Source organism: Pimephales promelas, chromosome 13, assembly GCF_988280905.1.
Source record: "Pimephales promelas chromosome 13, fPimPro1.hap1.1, whole genome shotgun sequence".
In the NCBI taxonomy this organism is placed as follows: Eukaryota; Metazoa; Chordata; class Actinopteri; order Cypriniformes; family Leuciscidae; genus Pimephales; species Pimephales promelas.
The window spans coordinates 34,866,469-34,879,241 of NC_142781.1; the positions used below are offsets into that span (position 1 = coordinate 34,866,469).

Genomic DNA, 12,773 nt, shown 5'->3' on the forward strand with positions numbered 1-12,773 from the left:
CTGATTGGCTGTCAATGTTTTTATCGTTCACCAGTTGGAGAAAATCGGTTTGAAACTGATTCCACTGATATCCTTTGTCTGTGCCGTTATCGTAGAGTTGTGTAATATAACACAAGGTTTGTTTCTGGAATTAACATTTCATATGTTTTTTAATAATTTTCTGAAATTTAATTGTGTACAATACTGTATTCAGAGAGTTTAGACTCGAGTATGTCAAACATTAAACTAACGTTACCTCCGTTGATGTAAGTTAGTGCCGTCATATATTAAGAGTGACTCAAACTGAGGTGTTTTTGACAGAAGATCTGAAGAAGACTACCAGACCCCCATCAGACGAGGAAGAGGCTCGCCTCATTGAACAGGTGAAACACATGACACATATAAAATCTAAATCTTATCATGATTTTACTGAAAACGAATGTAAAGAGGTGCTGTAAAATTGGTAACACTCTAAAGTCAGGTTAAATTTGTTAACAACAACATGAACACGTTCTTTCATATTGCATAAAATGGTTTGTCTTAATGATAAATAATATTTCTTTAGGTATTTATCTTAAAGAAACGTGTTTATTGCTTAATGAAATGAACGAACGGAATTGAAAGACATAAAGAATAAAATACATCTTATTGTTAATTCCTAAATTTACTAATACGTTATTAAAATCAAAACATGTAGTTTTTAATTGTATGAACTTACAATGTATTGTTGTATGTGTTTTTATTAACTAACATGAGCGGATATTAGTCAAGTCATGTTTATTTATAAAGCACATTATATTTATAAAGCACATTTGCATATTCATATTAATAACAGATGCATTGCTCTTTGTTAGTTAATTTTAGTTAATGCATTAACAACTCGAAATTGTATTGCAAAATATATGAAAATATATGTTTTTGGAAAGAAAAGGTATGAATTACCTTTTTTTGTGGAAATTGTTTTATATCTGATATACCGCATAAATTTACAATATTGTAAAGTGTAAAATTAAAAATTTAGTTATATGGCTGATATGTGCACAGATAATGTTATTTAATACTTGAATTCTCAATTATGCTTCCTTTAAGGATCAACTTTGTCTTAGATGTTTCTCCTAAAATTTAATTAATAATCATAATATTAAAATATTAGGCTATTATAATATATCAAAATATATTAATATTAAAATTATATATAATGCTAATTTTTATAATATTTTATATATATTAATTTTAATAGGAATTGTTTTCCTAAAATTAAATGAATAAATATGAAAATTAAAATATTATTATAAAGTATTAATATATATATATATAATACTATATTTTATAAGAATAATTATTATGATTTATTTATTCATTTTAATTAATAAAATTGAGGAAGTAAAAAACAGATACGAATATTATCACTGGTTATGATTCAGCAAGAGTGTCGAGCTAAAATGAATATGAAGAGAAGTATATCACAAATATGATAATTTCTTTCACAGGAAGTGAATATGAATGCATCCTTTAAGAAGCTTCTGGATTTGAGTTCGGAAGACTCTCACGCCGCTGGAATGAAACCTATAACCTTTGTTAGACAGGTCTGACGTTCTGTTAATCGTTGCTTAAATAAGTGATGTATTGGCTGAGTTGCAAATGAGCCAAATTTGTCCTGATCTTTGGTTTTCTAGAGCAGAAGGTCCCGTTATAATCTGCAGGACAAAATGTTTCACATAATCATTTATTAATATGGAACAACCTTTACTTTTTAAAGTCCCCCTGTGGTGAAAATCAAGCTGTGTATGTGGTGTTTTTAATGTGCGTTAATACAATCCATGTGTATTTCCTCCTTAAAACTGCAGTGAACCAAAGACAGTCTCAAAAACACAAATCGCTGGTGTTTCTGACGTCACAAACCACCTTGTAACCAATCAGATCAACGTGTGATCGTCAACCAGTGAGTGAGTGAGTGGAGGCGGGGCTCATTTGCATATTCATAGAACCGCACATACTAAATGAGGTGTCGAGTTACATTCAAGATATTTTAAGAAAAAGGTTTAAATGTCAATTTGGTGCTCAAAGATGATCACATGACCACACAGGGGGACTTTTAACTCAGGTCAATGACATGGTGAATGGCGTTTCATGTGGACTTGTTTCAGGTCATCGCTGGATGTTTGTATCCGAGTGTCTTGCAGAGCGACGCTCTTCCTCCTGACGCTCGTCTCAGAGCTCAGACGTTACTCCAGCACTTTGATGGAGGCAGTATCGGTGAGATTGTCTGTGTGGGAAATTGTGATGCACACCCAAGTTTGGGGTCGACAAGATTTTTATAATTATTTCAGAAATAAGTCTCTTCTGCTCACCAAAGCTCACAAATACAGTAAACATGGTTAAATATTATTTTAGTAAAGTGTCATTTATTCCTGTGAATTTTCAGCATCATTACTCCAGTCTTCAGTGTCACATGATCCTCCAGAAATCACTCTAATATGAGGATCTGATGATCAAGACACATTATCAATGTTGAAAACTGTCATAATTTTGTGGAAACTGAGATAAATGTAATTTTTCAGGATTATTTGATAAATATAAACGTCTAAAGAACAGCATTTATCTGAAAAATCAATATTTTGTAACGTTATAAATGTCTTTACTGTCACTTTTCATCATTTTAATGCATCCTTGCTGAATAAAAGTATTAATTTCTGTCCTCAAACATTTAAAGACATATTCAGGTGAATCTCAAAAATTAATTTATTTCATTAATTCAACTTAAAAGATTACACTAATATATGATATAGACTCATTACATGGCATGCAAAGTGCGATATTTCAAACCTTTATTTGTTATAATTATGATGATTATGGCTTTTGTTTCACCTGTATATTCAATCTAGTTCACTAGTTAGGGCACTGAGCAGGGAGTCGCCCATTTTAAGTGCAAAATCTGCCTAGTGCACTGAAACCTTCGCTCCATAAAAAAAGTCCCACAATGCATTGTGATTGTGAAAACCAGCGAGCATCGATGTTCACTATTTTCCTTATTAACAGAAGTTAAATCATTAGATGCTTATTTTTTACAGTACAAACCATTATTTAATTATATTTCAGCATAAACATACATCACTTAGACTGGTCATGAACCTAGTCATGCTAACATTTACAACGTTGCAAATTTGTACTGTTACAAGTATAGTGTACTTAAAATAACATTACAAAATGATATCAGTTCATATACACATGTACAGTAAAGACGCCAGAAATACTCATCCATATCCGAATTCATGTACACCATATACCGATTCACTGTCATGTGACCTGTGATGCTGACGATCTGATTGGCTGTCTGGTTTCTTCCCTCTTTAGGTTCATACACTGGGCCCTGTGGATCGATGTACGTGAGAAACACTATAGCGAAGTTCATTTCGCTGCGGGACGGAGGAATCCCATCCACTCCAGAGCACGTCTTCATCACTGTTGAAGCCCAGAGAGGTTTAATGGTATGATCCGAAACCATTCGTTTGTGATTTATGTTGTAAGCAGTGTTGCTGTTAACTCATTACAAGTAACTTGAGTAACGTAATCAGATTACTTTTTCAAGTAACTAGGAAAGTATCGCATTACTTTTTCAATTTACAGCAAGTAACTTTTTCAAATACGTAACACTAGTTACTTTTTGCACATTTATTGATTGACAGCTCTCCTGTCCTCATAGAGAGATAAAAAGTGTGTGTGTGTGTGTGTGTGTGTGTGCGTGTTAACATGATTGTAGTTCTAGATTAAATGTGAACATGCATTTGCTCATCTCACTTGCACAAAATCACTCAAAATGAATAAAAACGGTAAAATGCAATCTCAGAATTTTTACGCAAAACTTTTAAATTACACAACAAATATACTTTATGTATTTAATCTCACTTTATTAAACAATGTATTTGCTGGCAAACTTCAATGATCTAACTCAACCATACTAATAAGCAAAAATGACTTTAGATTAGATTTAGAAATGAGAGGTTTGTGTGATCGGCGCCCTCTACTGTACAGGAGTAAACATGCATTTCCGACAGCCTGAGGATTATTCACTTTTGGCGTGAAAGAGCCTTTAACATTTGCCAAAAATAGAACTTTTTGTGTTTTTATTAAAAAACAAAACAAGCAAACCCAGCCCGGGTGAGAACAAGAAACACAAAAGTAACGTAACGCATTGGTTTTCATAAAAGTAACGCAATTAGTAACTTTTTTGGAGGAGTTGCGCAATAATGCATTACTTTTAAAAGTAACTTTCAGTTGGGTGATTGATGTACGCAGGTGATGATGCGACTGCTGTGTCAATCAGAGGGCGTGTCTTCGGTTATGATCCCAGATCCCGCCCCTCACTCTCTGACACGCCTCCTGGAGTGGATGGGCGTGGTTCCGGTGCCCTATCGGCTTCAAGAACAGTGTGGGTGGAGTTTGGAGAGGGCGGAGCTTAACAGAGTAATCAAGGCATCGAGGGGGCGGAGCTCTCCGCGGGCAATTTATATCAGTAACCCTGGCAACCCGACAGGTACGGGACAGTATATTCTTGATGATTTTGCTGGTGGTTTAAAACTGTGTATATTGTGATGATTGTAATTAGAGCCAGACCGATATATCGGCAGACCGATATTATCGGCCGATATTAGGCATTTTCCAAACTATCGGTATCGGCAGTTATAATGGCCGATAAATGAATATTTCAAAAATAAAATAAAAACGGACGAAACACGCTTGAACCATGTCATGAGTGTTGGAGTTGTATAGTTCGTCCACCAGAGGGCGCTCTACACCGTCCCTGTTGGCAACGATACATACATTGCTTGAATAACAATTAAAAGAACATCCCCATCAGTTCTCTTAACTCAAATAAGCATGACAAAATTTGTGACTATCATGTCGTTTAAAATAAATAAATAAAACATCGGCCGATATATCGGAATATCGGATTTTAAAACTCAAAAATATTTGTATCGGTATCGGCCTTCAAAATCCTTTATCGGTCGGGCTCTAATTGTAATGCGCCGTTTGTTTGGCCATTCATCACATTTCCAAAAGCATTTCATGCATGGTTAAATATTTCATTTTGATGAGTTTTAAGGGATAAAATTGTTGACTACAGGGGGACTTTAATAATATTTCTGAGAAGTACATAAAAAGTATACTAATAGCACACATTTTTTGTAAGGGTAAGTATGAAAAATGAATGAAAAATACCACAAAGAACGATGATACCATGGTTGTTTTTGTAAGTGAATTGATAAACTGTGATATTAATTGTGTTGTACAGGGCATGTCCAGTGCAGAGAGTCCATCGAGGATGTGATTCGCTTCGCTGCCGACGAAGGCCTTTTCTTGCTGGTCAACGAGGGAAGTGTTTAGGGTGTAATCTTCATCATCTGTTTTGGTCACTTTTATGATCTCATTATGGGTTGCAGGTTTATCAGAACACAGTTTTTGCGGACGGCTCTGAGTTCGTGTCCTATAAGCGCGTTCTGGCTGAGATGGGAGACCCTTATTCTGAGAGCGTTCAACTGGCCTCGCTTCACTCGCTCTCCAACGGCATCATGGGAGAGTGAGTTTTATGATGTCAGAGCTAATAAAACCAATTTAAAGTGTTCTTAATATCTCGTCTCTGATTTAAACAGTTTTTGATTCAGTTTAAATATATTTTATTTAAAATTTATTTTAAATTATATATATATATATTTTATATTTTATTTTATATTTATTTAAATATATTTTAAAAATACACAAACATTCAAAAGTTTGGGCTCGGGAAGATTGGAAGTGCATTTATGTGCTCAAAAATACTGTAAAAAAATTGTGAAATATTATTCTACTGTAAATCAGCTGTTTTGTATGTGAATATATAGTAAAGTGTAATTTATTCCAGTGAATTTTCAGCATCATTACTCCAGTCTTCAGTGTCACATGACCCTTCACAAATCACTCTAATATGAGGATCTGATGCTTAAGATGTCCATTTTGATAATGTTGAGTATTATGTTGGTCTGTGTAACAGTAAACGGCTGCTAATTGAATGTGTTTGATGCAGGTGTGGTTTCAAGACGGGTTATATGGAGCTGGTGAACGTCGATCGAGCTGTGATGTTATACGCTGATACGCTTCTGACGGGAGATTTGTGCCCTCCTGTGATTGGTCAGATTGCTCTCGATGTCATGGCTGATCCGCCCCGTCCTGGAGATCCTTCCTACGCTTTATACACACAGGTACTTGCAAAAAACATTTATATTTATCATTTATATGGTTTAATAATATGATTATTGAATATTTAAAATGATTATTATTAATAATACATCTAAAGATTAGGATTCACTCTGTATCCCCAAACAAGTGTAAAGGGTTGATAAAACATTACTTAAAGGAGTAGTTCACTTTTAAAAAAAACTTTTGCTGATAATTTACTCGCCCCCATGTCATCCAAGATGTCCATGTCTTTCTTTCGTCAGTCGAAAAGAAATTAAGGATTTTATATGGATTTTCTCCATATAATGGACTTCAATGGGGACCAAACAGTTCATGGTCCAAAAGACAGTTTCAGTCCAAACTGCAAACTGTTCAAAGGGCTTTAAAATGAACGAAGTCAATTCGTTTGTTTCGTTCGTTGAATGACTCGGAAAAAGATTCGTTCATTTTGATGAACGAGTTCGAACAGGAGAGTCACGAACGCGCATCACAGAACAGAGCAAGGCGAGCATTTGAGCTTATAAAACTTAATTTTTTTTTATTTATTTATTAAATGAGCGATCGTTTCGCTAGATAAGACCCTTATTCATCGTCTGGAATCGTTTAAAGCCCTTTGAACAGTTTGCAGTTTGCACTAAAACTCTCATTTGGACCTTGAACCGTTTGGACCCCATTGAAGTCCATTATATGGAGAAAATCCTGGAATGTTTTCATTAAAATCCTTAATTTCTTTTCGACTGAAGAAAGAAAGACATGGACATCTTGGATGACATGGGGGCGAGTAAATTATCAGCAAAAGTTTTTTTCAAAAGTGAAATACTCCTTTAATGTGTACAATAAATACGTATATTTTAAATGTGTGTGTGTGTTTAGGAGGTGGCGTCTAGGCTAAAGACTCTGAAGTGTAACGTTTCCAGGGCTGTGGAGTTCATTAATGGTCTTCCGGGATTCAGCTGTCAGTCAATTCAGAGCGGAGTCTTCATCTATCCGTACCTGACTCTTCCTCACTCAGCTGTGACACACTCACAGGTACTCTCTCTCTCTCTCTCTCTCTCTCTCACACACACACGTTTTTAAGTGTTCAATATCTCATTAATATTAAAGTCATCGCTATAATTTTCTAGGAAGTAAACCGTTTCCATTCAAGATTTCGTATTATTTTCAAAATGTGCATCAAAATAGTTTGACGTTGTAAACCTACTCTTAAAAAGGAGGAATGATAATCAACGGTGAGAAATAATAATCTGAAATCATGACAACGAATACTAACACTAAACAAGACAGAGATTGAAAGCTGAATTTTATCCATCAGAGCCCCTTTTCCATTCCTGTCAAAATATTAAACATGGCGCTTAAACAATGTCTACATCCTATTATTATATAATGGTGATGATTTACATTTATATATTTGGCAAATGCATTATCCAAAGTCACTCCCTTTGCATTCAAGATTTGTCACTGTGTGTGAGAGAGCAGCTTGCACATTCTGCTCAATATCTTCTTTGTGTTCTTTAGAAGACAGAATGTGATATAAGTTTGGAATGTGTGTGTGTGTGCAGTCTTTAGGCTCGTTTTACAGCAGGAGGTTGTTGGAGGATCAGGGTGTGTGTGTCGGGATCAATGAAGATCACAAACATTCACGGAGCTGCAGCCATTTCAGGTACAGTGACCTTTTTAGACATGCAGTCTACACACACACATACACTCAACACCCTGTCGCTGTGTGTGTTTTAGGTTGTGTGTGCTGATGCCATCAGACGAACTGGAGGAGGCTCTCCGTCGCCTTCGATGTTTTCACTTTCAGTTCCTCAAGGAACACTGTAAAATTACATTCAGTGCATCACAACAGAGCACTTAAATAAGTGTAATGCACAAATCAGGGATGTGATTTTTCCGGATTAATCCGGAATTCCGGATTTTCCAACCTGAAAATGTGACCTACGTGAATCATGCAGATCTGTAAAAAAAAACTCTGTATATTTTCCTGCTTTTTTGTCCTTAGCCAATCACATGCCTGACAAATTCATAAAGGCCTACTGATGAAACTACGCAGGTAATTCGTATTATGCAGCACATTTTCATGTGTTTTTTTTTTTTATCATCATATTATTATAAAATAGCAGCACAAACATTCTGGGATATTTATGGTGTTAGTTTGATCAAATCACACAAATCAGTCTAATTCAATTAACATTATTCCATCCTGTTATTACTTAACCCTAACTCATTTTTTGTTTTTAAGAAGAGTGTAAAAGCATTATTAATAGAAAAATATATTGCATCTATTTAGTAGGAAAATGTGTTATTTGATTTATGACTTTGGTGCTGCAAAGTAAATGTGTGTTTTGTACCTCTTTGGAATTGTAATTTGATTTATGTTGATAAGGGGCAGATATTATAAGTTTATCTTCTTTCTGCTCCTTTTCATTTCTTTTTTTTTTTTCAAAAGAATGAAATAAAATATATATGAATACTTACCACACTGTTAATACTTATATAATAATTATATTTATTCAACACACTTTAAAACAATAGTAATATGACTACACTGTTAATACTTACTACACTTTGTTTTTATTTTGTCCATCCTGTAAAGCAGTTTTTTTTTTCTTACAATAATTTATTGAAAATACCAAAAAAATATGAATAATTCAGTGACTATGAAAATCTATCAATAATGTAGAACTTTAAAAAGTTAACAAAAATGCCTTTTAGGAATTTGTATCTGAAAATAAAAAATGTTAAATGAAGCATTTATATATATACAGTATATATATATATATATATATATATATATATATACTGTATATATATATATATATATATATATATATATATATATATACTGTATATATATAAATGCTTCATTTAACATTTTTTATATATTTTAACATATATATATATATATATGAAGAGTTCAGATGCAAAAGCCTCTAAGTGCCATTTGAAATTTTCTTCTAGAATGATCATTTTTATCAAGCTTGTATATTTAAGTTCAGTGATTTCACTTAAATGACAATGATAATTACCTATTAATTGTTATTTAAGTGAAATTACTGAACTTAAATATACAAGTTTGATAAAAATCATCATTAAAGAAGAAAATTTCAAATGGCATTTAGAGGCTTTTGCATCTGAACTCTTCATATATATATATATAGTTAGCCTAATATATTCTGTACATTTTCTGATAATTTATTAACTGATATGTTTTTAAAAGGACAAAGGGGCATGCGTTATCTAAGAAAATGTATCTGAATTTGAATTATAAGTAGTGTTAAACTGTTGTTCATTGGTCTCTAAACAGGGTGAACATTTCTGATATACAATTTCATCGATTTTGTTTTAATAAATGGATGCATTTATTTACCCGATCTTGACCAAAACCATGTTTTCAAATGTTTTTAACCACCGTATTATGATTACTTGAAAACTGAGTTTGATTTTCTACATGTTTTGCTGATGTCCAGTAGCCACCCTGTTATTCCAGACCCTGTTACACGACTTCTCCATTTTTATTTCAGTTCGCTTGGTACAATCGTGTGCATTTCTATCGTATCCTTCAGAATGTAGACCGTGGACAGTTTAAGTGCTCCGGATCATTGATCGGCACTGATGATGTCACAGCTGCACGGAGATCGGCGCCGTTTTCCCGGTGTTTATACTACATCTACATGCATGTGTCATTGGCGTGTGTAACGCGTGTATGAGGGACGCGCACGCGGAAAATCCGCTCTCCGCCGCATCTGTGCAGATTCTCCGTGCGGACCACGTCATCCCGGTTAGAAACGTTATACGGCAGCAGGATTTGGATGTTTCCGTTCGCCCGTGTGCTGCATCAGGGCGGGATGCGATTGACGGTCCGTGCGCTTGTGTCTCGCGTGTGTCGTGTCGGTTGATCGGTTAACGGAGCAAGGAGGAGTCTCCATCCCTCCCCCTGCTCGCGCTCTCCCGCCGTCTCTACCGTTACCGGGGCTTCACCGGGGGTCCCGCGGCTCTGATGGCGACGGCACCCGAGCAGGACGATGTGGACCGGCGGCCCATCAGAAGAGCCCGATCCAAGAGCGACACACCGTACCTGAACGAAACCAGGCTGTCCTACACATTACAGACAGGTGAGTGCGCGCGTTCAGTAGTACTGTGGTAATACACCACGGTATTGATGGCACACAATCATTATGATCATATTGGATCCAGTTAAAGACTGTCATGAGATCAGTGCATGTCTGAATACACGTGCTTGCCTTTATATACACTAATAGTCTTTATACATAGTGATCAACATAGACCTGACCAAATCAAAATGCTCTTTGGTGGCCTATGGTACAAAATAAAAATGCTGGGTTGTTTTAACCCAATTTTGGGTCAAATATGGACAAACTCAAACATTGGGTTAAAAAATGTAATTTAAAAATGTACCCCAATGGCTGGGTTTGTCCATATTTGACCCAAAATTGGGTTAAAACAACCCAGCATTTTTTTTTAAGAGTGTATAAGAATATGCCATTTAGCTTACATAGTACTTCAAGCTATTTAAAAAAATACCATAAAACAGTAGTCAAAAAATAAATAATTATGTGTTTATGTTATTTAGAGAGAGTATTTCCTGGAAAGTACTTCAAAATATTCCAGTATTATAATGGTACATGGGGGAAAAAATCATGGGATTACCATTACCAAATATACATAGCCTAATATTTACATATACTCTAAAAATTGCTGGGTTGCCTTAACCCAACTTTGGGTCGAATATGGACAAACCCAGCCATTGGGTTAACCCAATCTTTGGATTTGTCCATATTTTACCCAAAGTTGGGTTAAGATGGTGCATTCGCATTAACCATATTGTTTAGAGTATTTACTTCAGGATACTTCAATTAATTCCAATATTACCATGGTACATGTCCAAAAACACATGCTTTTTTCATAGTAGTGTCCAAAAATAGTGATCAACAGACATGACCAAATATCGCAGTAGGAATACTTGAACTTTTATATTGTACTAATTAATACCATATACATGGAATTACATTTACATATAGTCCTCCAAATTATACTATGGTATATATAATGATACACAAAAATAAAACGGTACATTTATTTAGAGTATTTACCCCCAAAGTATTTAATAAAACAATTGTATCATGTTACATAAAAAAATATGTTATTATATTTTTACAAATACACATATGCTGTTATATTTACTATATCAAGATATAAACGAATATATCACAGCACTTACAAATACCATGGTATATGAACTTTGATATAGTATAGTACTAATAATAATAGCCGACAAAAGCAGTTATATTTAGATAGTACTCCAAAACTACTTAAAAAAACATAGTATATATTTAAAACAAACATGATGCATTAATAAATATAATGTTCTTTAGAGTATACCAAAGTACAGTAACTTGTGGCACTGAATAATTACCGTATACATATTGTACTTTTTACATGTCACTCCAGAGTATTACAAAGATTACCGGTACAGTGTCCAAAAAAATAATACTATGGTACTGAGCGGCCAGACAGACCAAATATAATAGAGAATATCATAGTATATGAACTTAGACAAGGTATCAAACACACACGTGACATGCTACTATATTTAAATATTATTCCAAGCTACTTCAGAAATACCATGGTGCATTGGCTATATTTACAGTTTTTATTATATTTTATTATATTCTTATATTATATAGAGAGTTTATATTTAGAGTATCCTTCAAAAGATCCCGATATTACCATGGTGCATGTCCAAAAACATGGCATTACTATCTATGATTTCCATATCCATATAGTTACATGGTAAATTCCAAATTGTGTGTTCATTCAGAGATGCTTCTTTCTGAAGGGGAAACACACACACACACACACAGTCTTCATGTGTGCCGGTGAGTCACAGTTCGATGCGCTCATCTTAAAGAGCCTGAAGTCGTGGCGTGAGCGCGGTAAAGATTAATGACATCAGCATTGTGTTTCAGATCTTGTTCATCCAAACCTGTGTGACTTACACCGTCAGAAAAAAAGTGCAAAACATAACATAAGCTTCACAGAAAAAATACTTAATAAAATCTTTATTAAACACATGTTCATTAAATTTCACTGCTCTGTACAACTTACCGGTTATTATCGAGTAAAATCTGCTTATTATTGGACTGCACACTCATTTGACATTTAATTGAAGTATTTAAGTAAAAATTACTTAATTATATTTAATACTTTATATTTTATACTTAAATTATATATGTCATATAGAGAATTGAGTAACATCTACTTAACTAAGTTTAGTAAATTTAACATTGTTAACTTTTTTATTTGAACAATATATAACACTGAATTAAATACTTGGTACACAGCAGTGTTGGGTGTAACTAATTACTAAGTAATTAGTTACTGTAATTTAATTACTTTTCCCTTGAAAATGTAAAGTAAAGGATTACTCTTCATTTATCTGGAATTTAATTACAGTTACTTCTGATGTAATCGAGGTAAATACTGTGTATAGATCAATCCGATCTCACAGCGATTTGAATGCATTTTATGAGGCGTCTAAATATTACGACCACGCTCGT

General features: G+C 34.2%; 2 protein-coding genes across 7 annotated transcripts in view; both read left to right on the plus strand.

Moving 5' to 3' along the window:
- The first annotated feature begins 39 nt into the window (after positions 1 to 39).
- Positions 40 to 8,669, plus strand: gptl (glutamic--pyruvic transaminase-like). 4 transcript variants are annotated; one of them, XM_089118958.1, is made up of 12 exons: positions 40 to 116; positions 301 to 362; positions 1,470 to 1,565; positions 2,127 to 2,235; positions 3,334 to 3,467; positions 4,276 to 4,513; positions 5,273 to 5,350; positions 5,419 to 5,557; positions 6,041 to 6,215; positions 7,066 to 7,221; positions 7,752 to 7,852; positions 7,927 to 8,669. In XM_089118958.1, exons 3-12 carry the CDS (start codon positions 1,479 to 1,481, stop codon positions 8,048 to 8,050), a joined length of 1,341 nt encoding a protein of 446 aa, XP_088975084.1. In that variant the 5' UTR covers positions 40 to 116; positions 301 to 362; positions 1,470 to 1,478; the 3' UTR covers positions 8,051 to 8,669. The 4 variants fall into 4 exon arrangements, with proteins under 4 accessions (XP_088975084.1, XP_088975082.1, XP_088975081.1 ...); XM_089118956.1 differs by lacking the exons at positions 40 to 116; positions 301 to 362 and adding an exon at positions 1,827 to 1,929 and having other exon boundaries at positions 1,473 to 1,565; XM_089118955.1 differs by lacking the exons at positions 40 to 116; positions 301 to 362 and adding an exon at positions 1,827 to 1,925 and having other exon boundaries at positions 1,473 to 1,565.
- Positions 8,670 to 9,676: 1,007 nt separating this feature from the next.
- Positions 9,677 to 12,773, plus strand: part of phactr1 (phosphatase and actin regulator 1) — a 68,336-nt gene continuing 65,239 nt past the window's right edge. Inside the window, exon 1 of one of the 3 annotated variants that reach the window (XM_039690075.2) lies at positions 9,677 to 10,307. In XM_039690075.2, the coding sequence (XP_039546009.2) occupies positions 10,193 to 10,307 (115 nt within the window). In that variant the 5' untranslated portion in view covers positions 9,677 to 10,192. The remainder of the gene's footprint in view (positions 10,308 to 12,773) is intronic. The other 2 variants (XM_039690076.2, XM_089118963.1) reach the window with 2 other exon arrangements.

What these genes read in the sequence shown, in the direction of transcription:
- gptl (XM_089118958.1), top strand. Translation starts at nt 1,479, where the DNA reads ATGAATGCATCCTTTAAGAAGCTTCTGGATTTGAGTTCGGAAGACTCT. An exon ending in AAGCCCAGAGAGGTTTAATG is followed by an intron (nt 3,468 to 4,275) that starts GTATGATCCGAA and finishes TGATGTACGCAG; the next exon opens with GTGATGATGCGACTGCTGTG. An exon ending in CCTACGCTTTATACACACAG is followed by an intron (nt 6,216 to 7,065) that starts GTACTTGCAAAA and finishes GTGTGTGTTTAG; the next exon opens with GAGGTGGCGTCTAGGCTAAA.